General features: G+C 38.7%; 2 protein-coding genes across 2 annotated transcripts; one reads left to right on the top strand and one right to left on the bottom strand.

The window, feature by feature from the left end:
* The first annotated feature begins 220 nt into the window (after positions 1-220).
* LOC139867334 (uncharacterized) lies at positions 221-3,491 on the top strand. Its single transcript, XM_071855698.1, has 4 exons — positions 221-543; positions 648-735; positions 2,956-3,108; positions 3,241-3,491. Exons 1-4 carry the CDS (start codon positions 411-413, stop codon positions 3,272-3,274), a joined length of 408 nt encoding a protein of 135 aa, XP_071711799.1. The 5' UTR covers positions 221-410; the 3' UTR covers positions 3,275-3,491.
* Positions 3,492-4,411: 920 nt separating this feature from the next.
* LOC139865877 (endo-1,4-beta-xylanase 1-like) lies at positions 4,412-9,619 on the bottom strand. The gene is made up of 7 exons (XM_071853979.1): positions 9,345-9,619; positions 8,267-8,604; positions 8,039-8,189; positions 6,972-7,327; positions 6,701-6,878; positions 5,743-6,279; positions 4,412-5,663 (listed from the first exon to the last, which is right to left on the bottom strand). The coding sequence occupies exons 1-7, from the start codon at positions 9,414-9,416 to the stop codon at positions 4,548-4,550; spliced, it is 2,748 nt and encodes a 915-aa protein (XP_071710080.1). The 5' UTR covers positions 9,417-9,619; the 3' UTR covers positions 4,412-4,547.
* Positions 9,620-15,687: the final 6,068 nt, after the last annotated feature.

Raw genomic sequence — 15,687 nt, 5'->3', positions numbered from 1 at the left:
TCATTTCATGAGCCTCAAAGATAGTTGTCATCTTGCGTTCGAGCCTCACTCGAAAGTCTTTACCACAGAGAATGCCCGACGAACAACACCTCAAACCAAGTAAAAAAAAACCTAACAACTTGACCAAAACAAACAACAAACCTAGCAACTAAACAAAGCCACTTACATAACTAACTGATAGGGTTTTAATGAATTGTTTTATCAAATAAAAAAATGCTTATATGAAAACGTTTATTAGCGACAGTAGTTTGTTTCAACTCTTTACGTTTTAGTAAAAAAGAAATACAGCGCAGCAGCACAGTTTGATCTTTGATTCAACAAATTAATCGATCGATCGATCGATCATAATTGAATCGATCAGCTAATAATTGAACCTTCTATCTGGTTCACAGAAAGTTCGAATCGATCGAATGGATTTATCTGAGTTGTTAGCAATCTTCGGTCCAGGTGTCGCCGGCGCTGTATTTGGTGCCGGATGGTGGTTTTGGGTGGACGCCGTCGTTTGCAGTTCCGTTAAAGTCTCGTTTCTTCACTATCTTCCTGGTTAGGGTTTTGTTTATTGATATTATTTATTTTATTTATTGATGATGATGATGATAGTGATAATTAACATTAATATTTTTGGGGATTTTGTTTATGAGTTGTAGGAATATTTGCATCTTTGGCTGCTTTGATGTTCAATTGTGTTAGAAGAGAAGATATTGATTATTCTCCTTACGAAGAAGGCGAATGGAGGTTTAATTTTTGTTATTTTTACTTCTTAAATTTTGTGAAATTTTTTGATAATTCTGTAACGTTTATGCTTATATATTTGATCTAGGTGTATCATTATCTAATCCATAATTCTTTTGTTGGCTAATTTCATACACCCTTCTCTTTGGATACCGAATTCAAATAAGACAATGAGCATTTGAGTTTTTGTTTTTTGCCCCTAAATAAGTGACTTCTTAAGCAGGCATGCGAAAAAGTGTTCTTAAGACTTAAATGTGGCAGGGCACAAATTTTAAATGAAAACTTATGTTCCATAGGCAGTGTTTTGATGATGTGAGAACTTATGTTCCATAGGCAGTGTTTTGATGATGTGAGCATGTGCAGTAGCTTGTTGGAGTAATTGTAATTGCAAATTTTGATTGTGGTTTATATTGTTAGAAACACCCTCGTATAATCTGGTAAAGTAGGAATTTTTTGGCGGGACAGTGTATATCCCAAACCCGTTTAACGTAGCAGTATGGTCAAGAAAAAAATTTGTTGAACAAGTGTTTCCGGCATTTGAAATTCCGGGACCCCCAACACGTCACAAAAAAGTGCAAAAGTTGGCATGATTTTGCAGACCCACAGGGTTCCGGAATTTGAAAATCCGGCACCCCAAGCCACCCTAAATGCCATTTCTGCTTTTTTCTGTGTTTTCTGACTCAAAATACCATCCCGGAATTTGAAAATCCGGGACCCCCTGCACTTTCTCTTCACTTTTTCTGCACTTTCTGTCAATCATACCAGGGTCCCGGAATTTCAATTGCCGGATATACTTGTACAACAGTTTTTTGTTTTGACCATGGCGCTACGTTAAATGTGTTTGGGAAAAATACTATCCCGCCAAAAAATTCGGTAAAGTAGGTGGCTTTTTCTTGTTATTTGCTTTAAAATTGGGGTGGAGGCCGGGATGGATATGGCAAACGCAAACTCATTTGGTTCAAATTACTTGGATACATAATCATTGCACCGATTCTGCAGCTCAATTCCCTTGATAGGATTTTAACTTGATTGACTTCGCCTACCGATGTGGCATATTTCAGTAATCTAGTTACCTATTTCTATGCTTTTGCTTCATTCTTGATCAGTTTGATTTAGCTGCATCAGACCATTTGACATGGAATAGAAACTTATAATACATAGGGTCATAGACATTTGATTTATATTTAAATAAGCCCGTGTTTAAAACACACACGTCTTTTGGCATTCCTATCTTACTTCAGGGACGGAACATAGTGTTACCCAAAGAGGTTATCCGCCCACCTCGATTTAACGGAATAAATAATTCACACTAAAAAAAAAAATATTACCAAAAAATAAGGTTTTTTTTAATGTTTACCTCTGCTAACTATGAAATATTTACTAAATTTTTACACCCGCAGAATCGGTATCCAGGTTTAAGTTCCGCCACTGTCTTACTTCATGAACTCATTGATCTAAGTTTTGAGTTGTATTCCTTCCTTAAGCGTTCTTTTTTTTTTTTTTTTTTTTTTTTTGTATTTGTCATAATCTTGTATAAAAATTTTAACAAATTGATAGGCTCTGAAACTCTAGATTGTATGTGCTAATGTTTCTTCCTCTACATGATATTTAAGGAGTTATAGTAGTATTTCGGATTTTAACATCTTGTAGCGTCATCCTTCTTGTAGGATCTTTCTTGATAATTATGTCGAATATATGAGCTCATATGTCAGTTGTACCCATATTGGGGTAGGATGGGTTGGGGTGTCTGATTGCATCTCAAAAAGTCTATAATTTTATTAGTTAACATGAGGTCATCCATCAAAAAGCATTCACTGGATTAAATCGTCCAGTGTCGTTATATTGTGCTCATTCATAACTAATACAATAAAGATAAGGATAGAGTGTAACCGAGTAACCAATTACTAAAGAGATCATGTCAATAATGATTTCCTTATTCTATGCTATCTTTTAAGAGAAATCATTGTAATCATTTGACAGGCTATCGAACTTTACTACCTAACACTCCTATTCATATTGAACTTGCATATTCTATGTCGACTATACATTTATGTATTCCTGTGTATTTAATATTATATAATTCATATAATTCAAGATTAAAGCTTGTTGACAATATCATAATTTAGCAAGTCCCCCCTTTATCTATCATCCGCGTGCTCAATTTTGTGAATGCACCTCATATTTGGTTATCCTATCTTACGTTTGCTGTGTGTAATATTGCAGGCTGAAGCTGTGGCTTTTTCTAGCTTACGTTGTGTCCTTCGTCTCTTTAGCAGCATCAGTAGGATTGTTGATACAAGATGCACTTGTGCCTGAAGGACCTTCAGCTTGGACAGGAACTGCAGGTGTTTTACAGTGTGTGCTTGTGTTAATTAGGTAACTTTTTATCTTGCTAAACACTTTCGTACAACATTTGTCACTAATTAATACTTGTAATCTCGCCAATTTCCCTATTGATTATCGTATCATTTGAGTGGAACGTGTTCCTAATCATTGAATTGTATGCAGTGGGCTTGTTTATTGGACATCTCATACGGAGTAAGAGTGAAGTCTTCATTTTAAGGTGCCTTTTGTGTGTTGCTTTCATCGTATTTGTTAAGTCACTTTTGTACATGCCTATGTTTAGATACAACAATATGGGATTATAAAACACAGATCTTAAGTTAAATGTGATTGACCGAATTACTTTCCTGATAATCTATTGTCGTGTGTATTGTTTATAATCTTTCGGTTATTGTAATTGTAATTTGAAACATGAAATCAAGCAAACTGAACCCACCAAAAAAAAAATGGTTGTGATAAATTAAAGAGAGTTAGACCGCAGATTTTTCTTATTATGTTTTGCTTTGTGATGATTAAGCTTGTAATTGGACAAAAGAGAGATCGACCTACACTCGATTCGTCGTCCACTTTGTGATGACGATATCGAGTCTGTTGATCACTCCCTTTTTTGTGCAAGCATGCCATTGAAGTGTGGCGCAAAGTATTTGATTGGTGGGGTCGTGGTAGCATCAATTTCGGCAACATGGGTGACATATTCTTGGACGCGGGGCAATTGAGTTCGGTGACGGGCAAATCATTTGGCAATCGGTACTATGATCAAGTAGCTATCTAATTTGGAAAAACCGTAACCAAAAAGTTTTTTCAAATAAGACTTGAAATGTGCCCGGTTGCCTTAAACGAAATTCAAGTTAAAAGCTTCGAACTGGGTCGTGAAGAGATGTAAAGATAAGGTTATCAATTGGCATAATTGGATTCATAATCCACAAAATTTAATTTAGTGAGTGACATGTAATTTGTGTTAAGTTGCCAACTTGTCATCTTAACACAACTTGATATGTAAATGTAGGCTTAGTATTCGAGATTCTGTGTCGTGTAATAAAGTGGATGTATTTGTGGTATTTTGATTCTAATAAAAGTATACTGCCTTTCAAAAAAAAAAAAAAAAAAAAAAAAAAAAAAAAAAAAAAAAAAATCTGAGTCCCAAAATGATACATGAAATGTATACCAAGGGTGAGTTTTAATTGGCTTAATAGATTGTTGTTCTAAAACCAAATGTTGATGACCGAAGTATTTAGTTGCTTATCTTCAAAATTATGTAAATGTCTTCTGCTAACTCAAGTAATTCAAACTTGGCATATATGTGATAGAGAGAGATAGTAGTCAATGAGATGAGAAGTAATTTGCAGTATGCAAACTTTATTATATATATCTATGAAATACCATCCATCAATATAGGGATGTATGTAAACATGCGTATACAGACCAGACACACATAGACATCAACCAATCCATATCGTACCAAACACAACTCGTTACAACTCAATCGACACCATCACCGGCGGGCCACCCTTTTCAACGACAAACGTCTTCACAAACTTCTTGCAAAACGTTACGATTTCCACTTCATACAACCCTTCGAATCCTCTAAACGAAAATTCACTTTGTTCATTGATAACACCATGAGCATGCGAAAGCCATTCTTTCTTAAGCTCGATAAACCTTTTTCCCGCTTCATTAACCTCCCCTTCCGCATTAACCAAATGCGAATTCTCTCGACTCATAAACAACTCCCAAAATCCCCAAAGCATAATCCCTTCGACACCCGGATGAGCAAACGCCTCCCGCATCATAACTTCCAAATCATCCGCTCTCACGTGCTCGTTCAAACTCGAAACGTCGAGTTCCGTGAACCAAATTGGAAGCCCCGCAATTCCCATTTTATCAAGAGCCGAACGCACAATGGGACCCACCGGATTGTCAATATGTCCTTGTATCCCGATCCCACCAACGGGCGCACCTTGTTCTTGAAGACTAAAAATTTGATCCATGTATTTCTCGGGTGACGATCTTGTATCGCACCCATCTTCAACGTGATAATCGTTTACAAATAAAACACATGATGGGTCTAACCGATTTGCTGTTTTAAACATATGCGCTCGAATGTCTTTACCCAACCGGTCTTGATAAAACGATCCATGAAGCATTTCATTGTTGACATCATAATGCTTGAACCTACCTTTGTATCGGTTAACAAGACCGTTTAAACGGTTTTCAACCGCCACCGCTAAATCATTTCGACTAAGGCTCTTAACCCAGTTTTGAACAGTGTCTTCAACGTCCCAAAAGATACAATGCCCTCGTATCAAAATGTTGTTTTTTTCACAAAACTTGAGAAGATCATCCGCGTCTTTATAGTTAAAGTTTCCACGTTGTGGTTCGGTCCAGTACCATTTAAGCTCGTTTCCAAACACAGCCCAGTTGAAATTTTTCAAGAAAAACTCAACAAATTCTTCGTTATCGATATTTGATCTGCTAATGCATGATCCAATTGGGAAACTGTTGTTTATTTGTTTGATTTTCACCATTGCTCCATGCATACTGCTCGATTCAGAGCTTGAGAACTTCAGAGTTATATCATGTTTACGAATCTGTAAACAAATAAAAAAAAAAAAAAAAGTTTAATAATAAGTTTAAAAAGTTATATAACCCAAGAAATTAATCCGTTACCTTATCGGTTTGCTGTTTTAATTGCTTGAATCTCGCACAACGATCAACAGCAAAAATTTGGAAACCACCAACCATAAAACTGACACCTGGAGCTGGACCTTGAAAATAAACTATCACTTTTCCAGGCTGTTTTTCGATCCTAAATGACCCACTAATTTCGTGCCACCTGTCATCGTTGATCTCAACTTGACCACCATTGACCCATTGGCTGTCCACACCAAGAGCCACACTTACATTCTGTGGACTCGTGGCTCCATGAAGTAACCGAACCCAAGCCGATACTTGGTACGTGACAAACAGCTTGATTTTATCAGTTATTGTTTGTGCGGGACCCATCCACGTTTGGGTACGATTTGTCACATGTATAAATTGACCACTAAGTGGTTCAGTGGGACCCAGGGTGTCTCTAGCTGATGGAGGGATTACATGAGGTGAACCCTTTGCAACATTCAACACACAATTACCTAGCGGAAACCACCCTTTGGTTCCGTCACGTAGATCACCATTCGTAATGATATTAACTCCATACTCTACATTCTAAAATTACAAACCACGGTTTTTTAAAACTATAGTCACACAACAAAAAGTCTATAGACATTATTGTAAAAGTCTTGCGACGTCGGTTTGGTGACTAGTACGTCCAGTTTCGCCCAAAAACACCTAATAAGTCGGTCAACGCTAAAAAGTCAGGTCAAAGTCAGTTAGAGTCGGTCAAAATCGGGCTGAGTCGGTCAAAGTAAAAACTCTAATATATTTATAAATAAATTTTGTGCCCTATATCTAGGTTTGAAATGTTTCTGCTTTATGTTTTGATATATTTATGTGTAATACATATATGTTTAATTTATTTATTACTAAAAGTCAACGTTGGTCAACGTCCGGCTTATCCCCGTCTTGTCCCTCCAAACTGGTCCCCGACTCGCTACCTTTACAACCTTGGCTATAGGAATAGACCAACCTTAATAATCGGTGGAGGTGAAGGTGGAGTCTTTTTCGAATGCTCAACCACCAACCGATTAAGAAGAATATCAACACCGGGAGGTGGACCTTCCAAATATATAACCACTTTCGAGGGCGACCCGTTTAAAAGAAACTTTCCTTCCAACTCTACCCACTCCTTGTCTGTTGCTTGTATCCTAATCAAACAAGCACAACCATACGTACATTATTAGTTGAAAAAAACAAAAGGGTATATCCATATCCATATAAAGATTGAAAAAGTAACAAACTTTGCTATGCTTATGTATTCTTCACGCGAATCTGGGTTTTGAACCCATAATGTAGCTCGAATATCAGCACTTGTAACATTATTACTCCCAAATACTCTCACCGTTGCAGTAACAGTGTAAGAAAGTTTACGAATGATCCTTCCACTTATATCTTGTTGTATTCCGTTCCAATTTTGTGTGCGTTGTGTTGCTGACGCGAAAAACTTTCCAAATTTGGGTAAGATTTTACCTTGTCCTATAGACTCGTTTACGATAATCTTGCAACCTCTTCCAGACCAATTATTAACACCATCCACAAAGTTTGGGTTCAATATAATGTTTCCATCTTCAGCAGATACACATCTTCCAGATGTAACCTATAAATTATTAATCTTCAAATTTTAGAGATATACAATTGTCATATTATAATCTAGAAACGAATGATATACTTACATCAGAATTAATTTTGGAAATATACAGTTATAGTACTAAATTAAATTATGAATAATTATTATGCAACACTTGCACCAAAATTTGCTTCTAGAAATATACAGGTATTGTACACCAAAATGTATAAAACAATAGTAGGACTTCTATTGTGTATTCAACTATAAAAGTCTATATTGTGTGTATCAAACTATCAAATATTGCTATTTATATGTAATTTTTTGACGTGTCAATTTGAATGGATGCCACATGGTAGCTTAAATAGATGACAAGCCAGCCAAATTACATAAGTATCACAATAATTCAAGCTTTGGATACACAAAACCAGTGTTGTAAACGGCAGCCGTTTCGGTTGACTAGTAACTTTGGTGACTAACCCGTCCCGTTTCATCCATAAACATCTAATAATTTGGTCAATGCTAAAAGGTCTGGTCAAAGTCGGTCTGAGTCGGTCAAAGTCAAGGTTAGTCAAAGTTAGGTCGCGGCTGACTCATCTCCGTCTCGTGAATTTCCAACTTTGCACAATATCTATGTTTTGGAAGTTCGATACACACAATAGATTTTCAATCATACTTATGTTACATTTTGGTACACTTAACCTTATCTTAAAATAAGAAGGGAAAAAAAAAGGATGCACTTACATCAGAACTAGCACAAGATACCACCACATATTCTACAAGAAGATTTACGCCAGGATCGGGACCTTCTAGATAAAACACAACTCGGTTAGGACTATCCGACAACACAAACGTACCCTCCAAATTCTCCCAATTGTCTTTCGAAACCGAAGTCCTGCAAATCAGACCGTTTTAAGTTTTAACCATATATTGTACTATAAAGAACAAAAAAAAAAAAAAAAACTCTTTAACCTTGTGATGGTCATGTACTTGGTTTCGGACCCATGGTACTCAAGTTTCAGTGTGGCGATAACATCAACGTGTTGAGGGGCCGAAACTCCAACACGTGCACAAACTGTGTACGTTACACCTGACGAAACTTGACTAGTAATGTCTTGTTCCAAACCTTGCCAATGTTCTTTCCTATTTGCAACGATGGCATATCGATTTGATGCAGTATCAGGTGAAACAACAATGCCATCACAGCAGTTTGTGTACCACGAATGCATACCCTTAGAGAAATCATAATTTTGTATAATGTTCGACATCGAGCTGTTGCTGCTGCTTGCAATGTTCTCGTCCTCCGATTTCTGTAACGAAATTAACAAAACTGAGAGAATAATCACTTATGGTGTTTTATGACCAAAGGGTCATTGGCCCAGCGGTATCGGGGTGGGCATTTCAACCAGGAGGTTGAGAGTTCGAGTCCAACTTTGAACAATTTGTATATATATTTCGTGGTTAATTAGTGTAGTGGTGTGTGTAAGTTTGCCTTAAAATTTTTCTTTTCTTTATGGTATTTTAGTGCATCCAAATTTAAAAAAAAAATTAATTTTGCTGATGTGTCATCTGCTTAAGGTGTCACATGTCATCCATGTGAATTGGCACATCATTAAAACTGAAAAGTACTACATAATACATTAAAACACAATTTTTGAAAGTTGGATGTATTACAAATAGAAGGCTAAATTTGAGTACATAGATTAGATATAGAGTGTAAGTTGGATGCATTCATAGATCTAGAGTTGTGTTATTTATAATTGGTACAATAACCTTCAAGATCAAAATGGATAACAATATGAGGTAAAAATTAAGCATAACTTTATCCTCATATCAATTAACACAATTTTATTATTTATTTATTTTTCTTTTCAGGCACAATTTATATACACATGTTAAATGGGTAACCTACATTTTCTTACCATATTCATAAAAAAATATGCTTTTTTGTGAGATGGTGAAATATATTTAAAAACCAAACAATTTCAACATAAATAAGATACAATTAAACCACATACTAATAACAGACGTAATAAAAAGATGGATGTACCTGTGATTCGTGGGGCTTTTTATGATGATCTTTAAATACTTTGAATAAACCTGTTGCTGAAATTTTTCCCATTTATATCTGCAGAGTGCGTGTGTGTATATATATGCAGTAGTGAAGTATTTTAGTGTATTTTACGAAAAGAAAATAAAAAATCAGTTTCTGAAGTTTTTAAGGAATCTTGAAACGGAACCCAGGAAGAAAGTAGTGAATGCTTTGGATTGAAACTAAAGATTTGATTGATGTTTTTAGGGGTTTTTTTAGAGGACATGGTCTTAAAAGACCAAACAAACAATACATTTTACAGACTTGGACTTCACATTTTAAAATTGTACAGGTGGGTGAACTATATGTCACAACCCAATAAGTTTGTGGCCCAACCCACTAAGATTATGACCCAATTAAGGGTTTTAACCCAAGAACTTCATGGAAGGCCCAAGAACATCATGGAAGCTCCCTAGAACTTTCCCATGAGTTCTTCCATGGAATGGTATGGAATGTTCATGGAAATATCTATCTCCATGTATATACTTGAAGTTTCTAGTACTTAGATCCTAACCATTGATTTAGATTAATCTTAGCCATCCATTTTGTGTTAGAAGTAGTATAAATAGGGGTGGTCTCATTTGGCACACCACACCTCAAATCTCAAACATTCTCTCTTGTAAAGCATTCTCAAGCAATATAAGTATTTTCTTCAATTCCACTTGTTCTATAATATTTTCTCTTTTGGTTACTTGAATCGTTATAAGGTCCGAGTAAGGCTGACTTAGTAGAGACTAAGTGCCGCACGTGAGCTTATCGAGATAAGTCCGTGACATTTGGTATCAAGAGCAAGGTCGATTCAAGGAGATGGCAACCGAGACCGAGAAGAATGTGAGCGCAACAAGTGGTGTGATGGGTGATGAGACTCATGGCCGGGTAGAGACTCGCCAAGGAGCCAAGAAGAACCGAGGTACGTCCAAAGACTTTGTCGCAAACTTGGACAAAAGGATCATGGATGTAGAGACATCCATGGACGACGTGAAAGCAAAGGTCGAAGACGTCCACCAACGTTTGGATGGTTTGGACGGGGACTTTGACGAATTGAAAGATGATTGCAAGAGTGCAATCAACGTGCTAGACGTTGACATGCGACGTGAGATCCATGACTTAAGGGGTATGCTCATGGGTGAGATTACGAAGTTGCGAGGCGAAATGGAGGGGGAGGTCTCCACTATTCACCAACGCCTAGTGGATTTACAAACCAACATGAACTCTTGTTTGAGATTCATGGCTAGTGGGGGTGGCAACACTGGATGCAATGCTCTGAAGGTGGACGTTCCCAAGCCGTCACCGTTCGTGGGGAAGCGGGAAGCCCGGGCGGTTGATGATTTTATATGGGAGATGGAACAATACTTGGAGGGAGTCAACATAGTGGATGATGCAATGAAGATAAAGACGGCAACCCGTTACCTGAAGGATACCGCAGCGTTATGGTGGCGTCGTCGATATGGAGATATCGAGAAAGGTACGGTTACTATTGATACTTGGGATGATTTCCTTACCGAACTTAAGAATCAATTCTACCCCAAGAATGCTCAAAAGGATGCGATGAGTCGTCTACGTAAATTACATCATTCCGGGACGATTCGGGAGTATATTAAAGAATTCACGAACCTTAGCCTGGAGGTCCCAGATATTCCCGATGATATTCTTCTCTTCTATTTTCTCGATGGTTTGCAACCTTGGGCTAAAACGGAGTTGGAGAGACGAGGAGTCCAAGACCTTGCCACCGCAATTGCTCAAGCGGAGGCACTAGTCGACCATGCTAATAGGAAAGATTCGTTCAAGTCAAAAGATAAGAAGGTGAGCCATGAGAAAGGTGGGGGAGATAAGCCCACCCAATCAAGGAATGATAATACACGTAAGCCACCAACCGGGAATAACAAGAGCATAAAAACTTCTTACAAGAATGATGGATGTTTCATATGTGATGGACCGCATAGAGCCCGAGATTGTCCGAAGAAAGCTAGCCTTCATGCTATGGAAGCTCAAAAGGCGGGTTGTCAGGATGAGGAGCGGTGCATAGGATCAATGCATATCCTCAACGCAATCAAGGCCAAGACGGAGATACCCAAGGTAGTGGCTAAAGGACTCCAATTCGTAGATATTAACATTTGTGGAGATCGGGTACGAGCTTTGGTGGATACGGGAGCAACTCATAACTTTATCTCCACCGATGAAGCCAAAAGGCTAGGACTTAAGGAAACAAAAGAGAGTGGCATGATGAAGACGGTGAACACGAGTGCCAGACCGATTAGTGGGGTGGCTAAAGACGTATATGTGAAGATTGGAGAATGGGAAGGAATGATTGATCTCTCGGTCGTGCCTATGGACGACTTCAAGTTGGTACTTGGGATGGAGTTCCTAGATAAGGTACGCGGTTTCCCTATGCCGTTTGCTAATTCACTGTGTATCTTGGATGGTGAGAAGACTTGTATGGTGTCAACCGAACGTGGAAGCAAGAGTGCATCCAAGTCACTTTCGGCCATGCAATTCAAGAAGGGGTACAACAAGAATGAGACATGCTATTTAGCGGTAGCAAAGCAAGAGACGATTGAAGATAAGGGAAAACTAGAGGTACCCAAGGAAATTGAGAAGGTCCTTGATGAGTTCAAGGATGTCATGCCCAAGGAGTTACCAAAGAAGTTACCACCTAGAAGGGAGGTTGACCATGCGATCGAGTTGGAGCCGGGATCAAAACCACCTTCCAAAGCCCCATACCGAATGCCACCACCCGAGTTAGAGGAGTTGCGAAGACAACTCAAGGAGTTGCTGGATGCGGGATACATCCGACCGTCAAAATCCACGTATGGTGCTCCGGTGCTATTTCAAAGAAAGAAGGATGGGTCCTTGCGGATGTGTATAGATTACCGGGCACTCAACAAGGTAACTATCAAGAACAAATACCCAATCCCACTTATTGCTGATTTGTTCGATCAACTTGGGAAGGCGAGATACTTCTCCAAGTTAGACTTGAGATCGGGATATTATCAAGTCCGAATTGCCGAAGGAGATGAGGCTAAGACCACATGCGTGACGAGGTATGGCGCTTATGAATTCCTAGTCATGCCCTTTGGTTTAACCAATGCCCCTGCCACATTTTGTACTTTGATGAACAAATTATTCCACCCGTTCCTCGACAAGTTTGTCGTGGTGTACTTGGATGACATAGTCGTGTATAGCGATACCATGGAAGATCATGTGAGGCACTTGAAGCAAGTATTCCAAGTACTAAGGGACAACGAGTTGTATGTGAAGCTAGAGAAATGTTCTTTCGGATTAGAGGAGGTGGATTTTCTTGGACATCGAATTAAAAATGGGAAGTTACTCATGGACGGGGCTAAGGTCAAGGCAATTCAAGAGTGGGAGGCACCAATGAAGGTGACTGATTTACGATCTTTTCTTGGTTTAGTAAACTACTATCGTCGTTTTATCAAGGGATACTCGGCGAAAGCGGCTCCATTGACAGAATTGTTAAAGAAGAATAAAACTTGGTTTTGGGATGAGAAATGTCAAGCAGCATTCGAGGAGTTGAAAGGAGCTGTCATGGAAGAACCGGTGTTGAGACTTCCGGATGTGACCATTCCGTTCGAGTTACACACAGACGCATCGGACTTTGCTATTGGAGGAGTTCTAATGCAAGAAGGTCACCCAATCGCGTTTGAAAGTCGAAACCTTAACGAGACAGAAAGGAAGTACACTGTGCAAGAGAAAGAGATGACAGCGATTATTCATTGTTTGAGGACATGGAGGCATTATCTTTTGGGATCAAGGTTCGTGATCAAGACGGATAATGTGGCAACGAGTTATTTTCAAACCCAAAAGAAGTTGAGTCCCAAACAAGCTCGTTGGCAAGACTTCTTAGCTGAATTTGACTATGTGTTGGAGTATAAGCCTGGGAAAGCCAATGTGGTAGCTGATGCCCTAAGTCGTAAGGCGGAGTTTGCAGCAATCACAAAACCACAATTCTTCCTTTAAGATCGTATAAAGGAGGGATTAGAGCATGATCCTATAGCCAAAAACCTTGTTGGATTGGCTCGAGATGGGAAAACGCGAAGGTTTTGGCTCAAGGGTGATCTATTATTCACCAAAGGAGACCGGTTATATGTGCCTAAGTGGGGTGATCTTAGACGGACAATCTTGAAGGAGTGTCATGATTCAAAGTTGGCTGGTCATCCAGGTATCAAGAGGACGCTGGCATTAGTAGAAGGCACTTATTATTGGCCAAGGATGGAAGACGACGTAGTGACGTACGTGCGGACATGCCTAATATGCCAACAAGACAAGATAGAGCAACGCCAACCAGGAGGACTATTACAGCCGCTACCTACACCGAAAGGACCATGGGAGAGTGTTTCCATGGACTTCATTACTTGCTTACCCAAGTCGGAAGGGTGTGGGAGTATTATAGTCGTGGTAGACCGGTTTTCTAAGTATGGTACCTTCATAGCCGCATCATCCGAAGTTACCGCGGATGAAACCGCAAAACTATTTTTCAAGAATGTGGTGAAGTATTGGGGGATACCGCATGTGATAGTAAGTGATCGAGATCCGAGATTCACAGGGCGTTTTTGGACGGAGTTGTTCAAGATCATGGGGACGGACTTGAATTTCTCCACGAGTTTTCATCCCCAAACAGACGGACAGACGGAAAGGGTGAATGCACTATTGGAGCTCTATCTTCGACACTATGTAAGTGCAAATCAACATGATTGGGCTAAGCTTCTTGATATTGCTCAGTTCTCTTATAACATGCAAAGGAGTGAGTCCACGGGGAAGAGTCCTTTTGAGTTGGTGACAGGACGCCAACCATTGACCCCGAATGCTTTGGCCGCTTCATATGATGGAAGCAGCCCAGCCGCTTATAGAACGATGAAGGAGTGGCACGAACAAGCCGACTTGGCGCGAGCATCACTAGATAAGGCGGCCAAGAAAATGAAGAAATGGGCGGATGAGAAAAGACGACATGTTGAGTTCAAAGTTGGGGACCAAGTGATGGTGAAGCTTTTACCTCAACAATTCAAAACATTTAAGAAGGTGCACAAAGGATTGATCCGGAGATATGAAGGCCCATTCCCGGTAATTGAACGTGTTGGGAATGTATCTTATCGAGTTCAACTACCGCCCAAATTAAAGATTCATCCAGTCTTCCACGTAAGTTTTCTAAAACCTTATCATGGGGACGAGGAAGACCCAGAACGAGGAGTTTCCAAACAAGCACCAATGGCAGTTGCGACTTCATTCGATCGTGAAGTGGAAGATATCTTGTTACATCGAACGGTACGGAGACGAGGTGTGCCGAGCTATAAAGAATACCTAGTTAAGTGGCGTAACTTGCCCGATAGTGAAGCAAGCTGGGAAGCTGAAGACTTATTGTGGCAGTTCACAGACAAAATCAAGAAGTATTACGAGGATCACACGACGAGGACGTCGCGAGCTTAGGTGGGGGAGAATGTCACAACCCAATAAGTTTGTGGCCCAACCCACTAAGATTATGACCCAATTAAGGGTTTTAACCCAAGAACTTCATGGAAGGCCCAAGAACATCATGGAAGCTCCCTAGAACTTTCCCATGAGTTCTTCCATGGAATGGTATGGAATGTTCATGGAAATATCTATCTCCATGTATATACTTGAAGTTTCTAGTACTTAGATCCTAACCATTGATTTAGATTAATCTTAGCCATCCATTTTGTGTTAGAAGTAGTATAAATAGGGGTGGTCTCATTTGGCACACCACACCTCAAATCTCAAACATTCTCTCTTGTAAAGCATTCTCAAGCAATATAAGTATTTTCTTCAATTCCACTTGTTCTATAATATTTTCTCTTTTGGTTACTTGAATCGTTATAAGGTCCGAGTAAGGCTGACTTAGTAGAGACTAAGTGCCGCACGTGAGCTTATCGAGATAAGTCCGTGACATATATCTCTCCTTCTATTTTACGGAGTATTTTCAAATTGTTTTATCTTTAATTAATATATATATATATATATATATATATATATATATATATATATATATATATATATATATATATATATATATATATATATATATATATATATATATATATATATATATAGTGGACCAATCCATGGATAAGCACTAAATGGGGTACAAACTGGATAAGTAAAATTTCAAATTTTTTTTTTTTTTAAAAACGATCCTTTAATATGCAAATAGAAGAAAACGAAAAAATTTTAAAAAGTTTTTTAACAAAATCGTTCAAAAATCGATGATGAATGGTAAACATCGATGATGAATGGTAAAAATTGATGATGAATGGTAAAATTAACCATT

This window comes from Rutidosis leptorrhynchoides, chromosome 9, assembly GCF_046630445.1.
Source record: "Rutidosis leptorrhynchoides isolate AG116_Rl617_1_P2 chromosome 9, CSIRO_AGI_Rlap_v1, whole genome shotgun sequence".
Taxonomy (NCBI): domain Eukaryota; kingdom Viridiplantae; phylum Streptophyta; class Magnoliopsida; order Asterales; family Asteraceae; genus Rutidosis; species Rutidosis leptorrhynchoides.
Note: the sequence above shows the minus strand (reverse complement) of the source record. Positions and strands in the feature narration are given on the sequence as shown.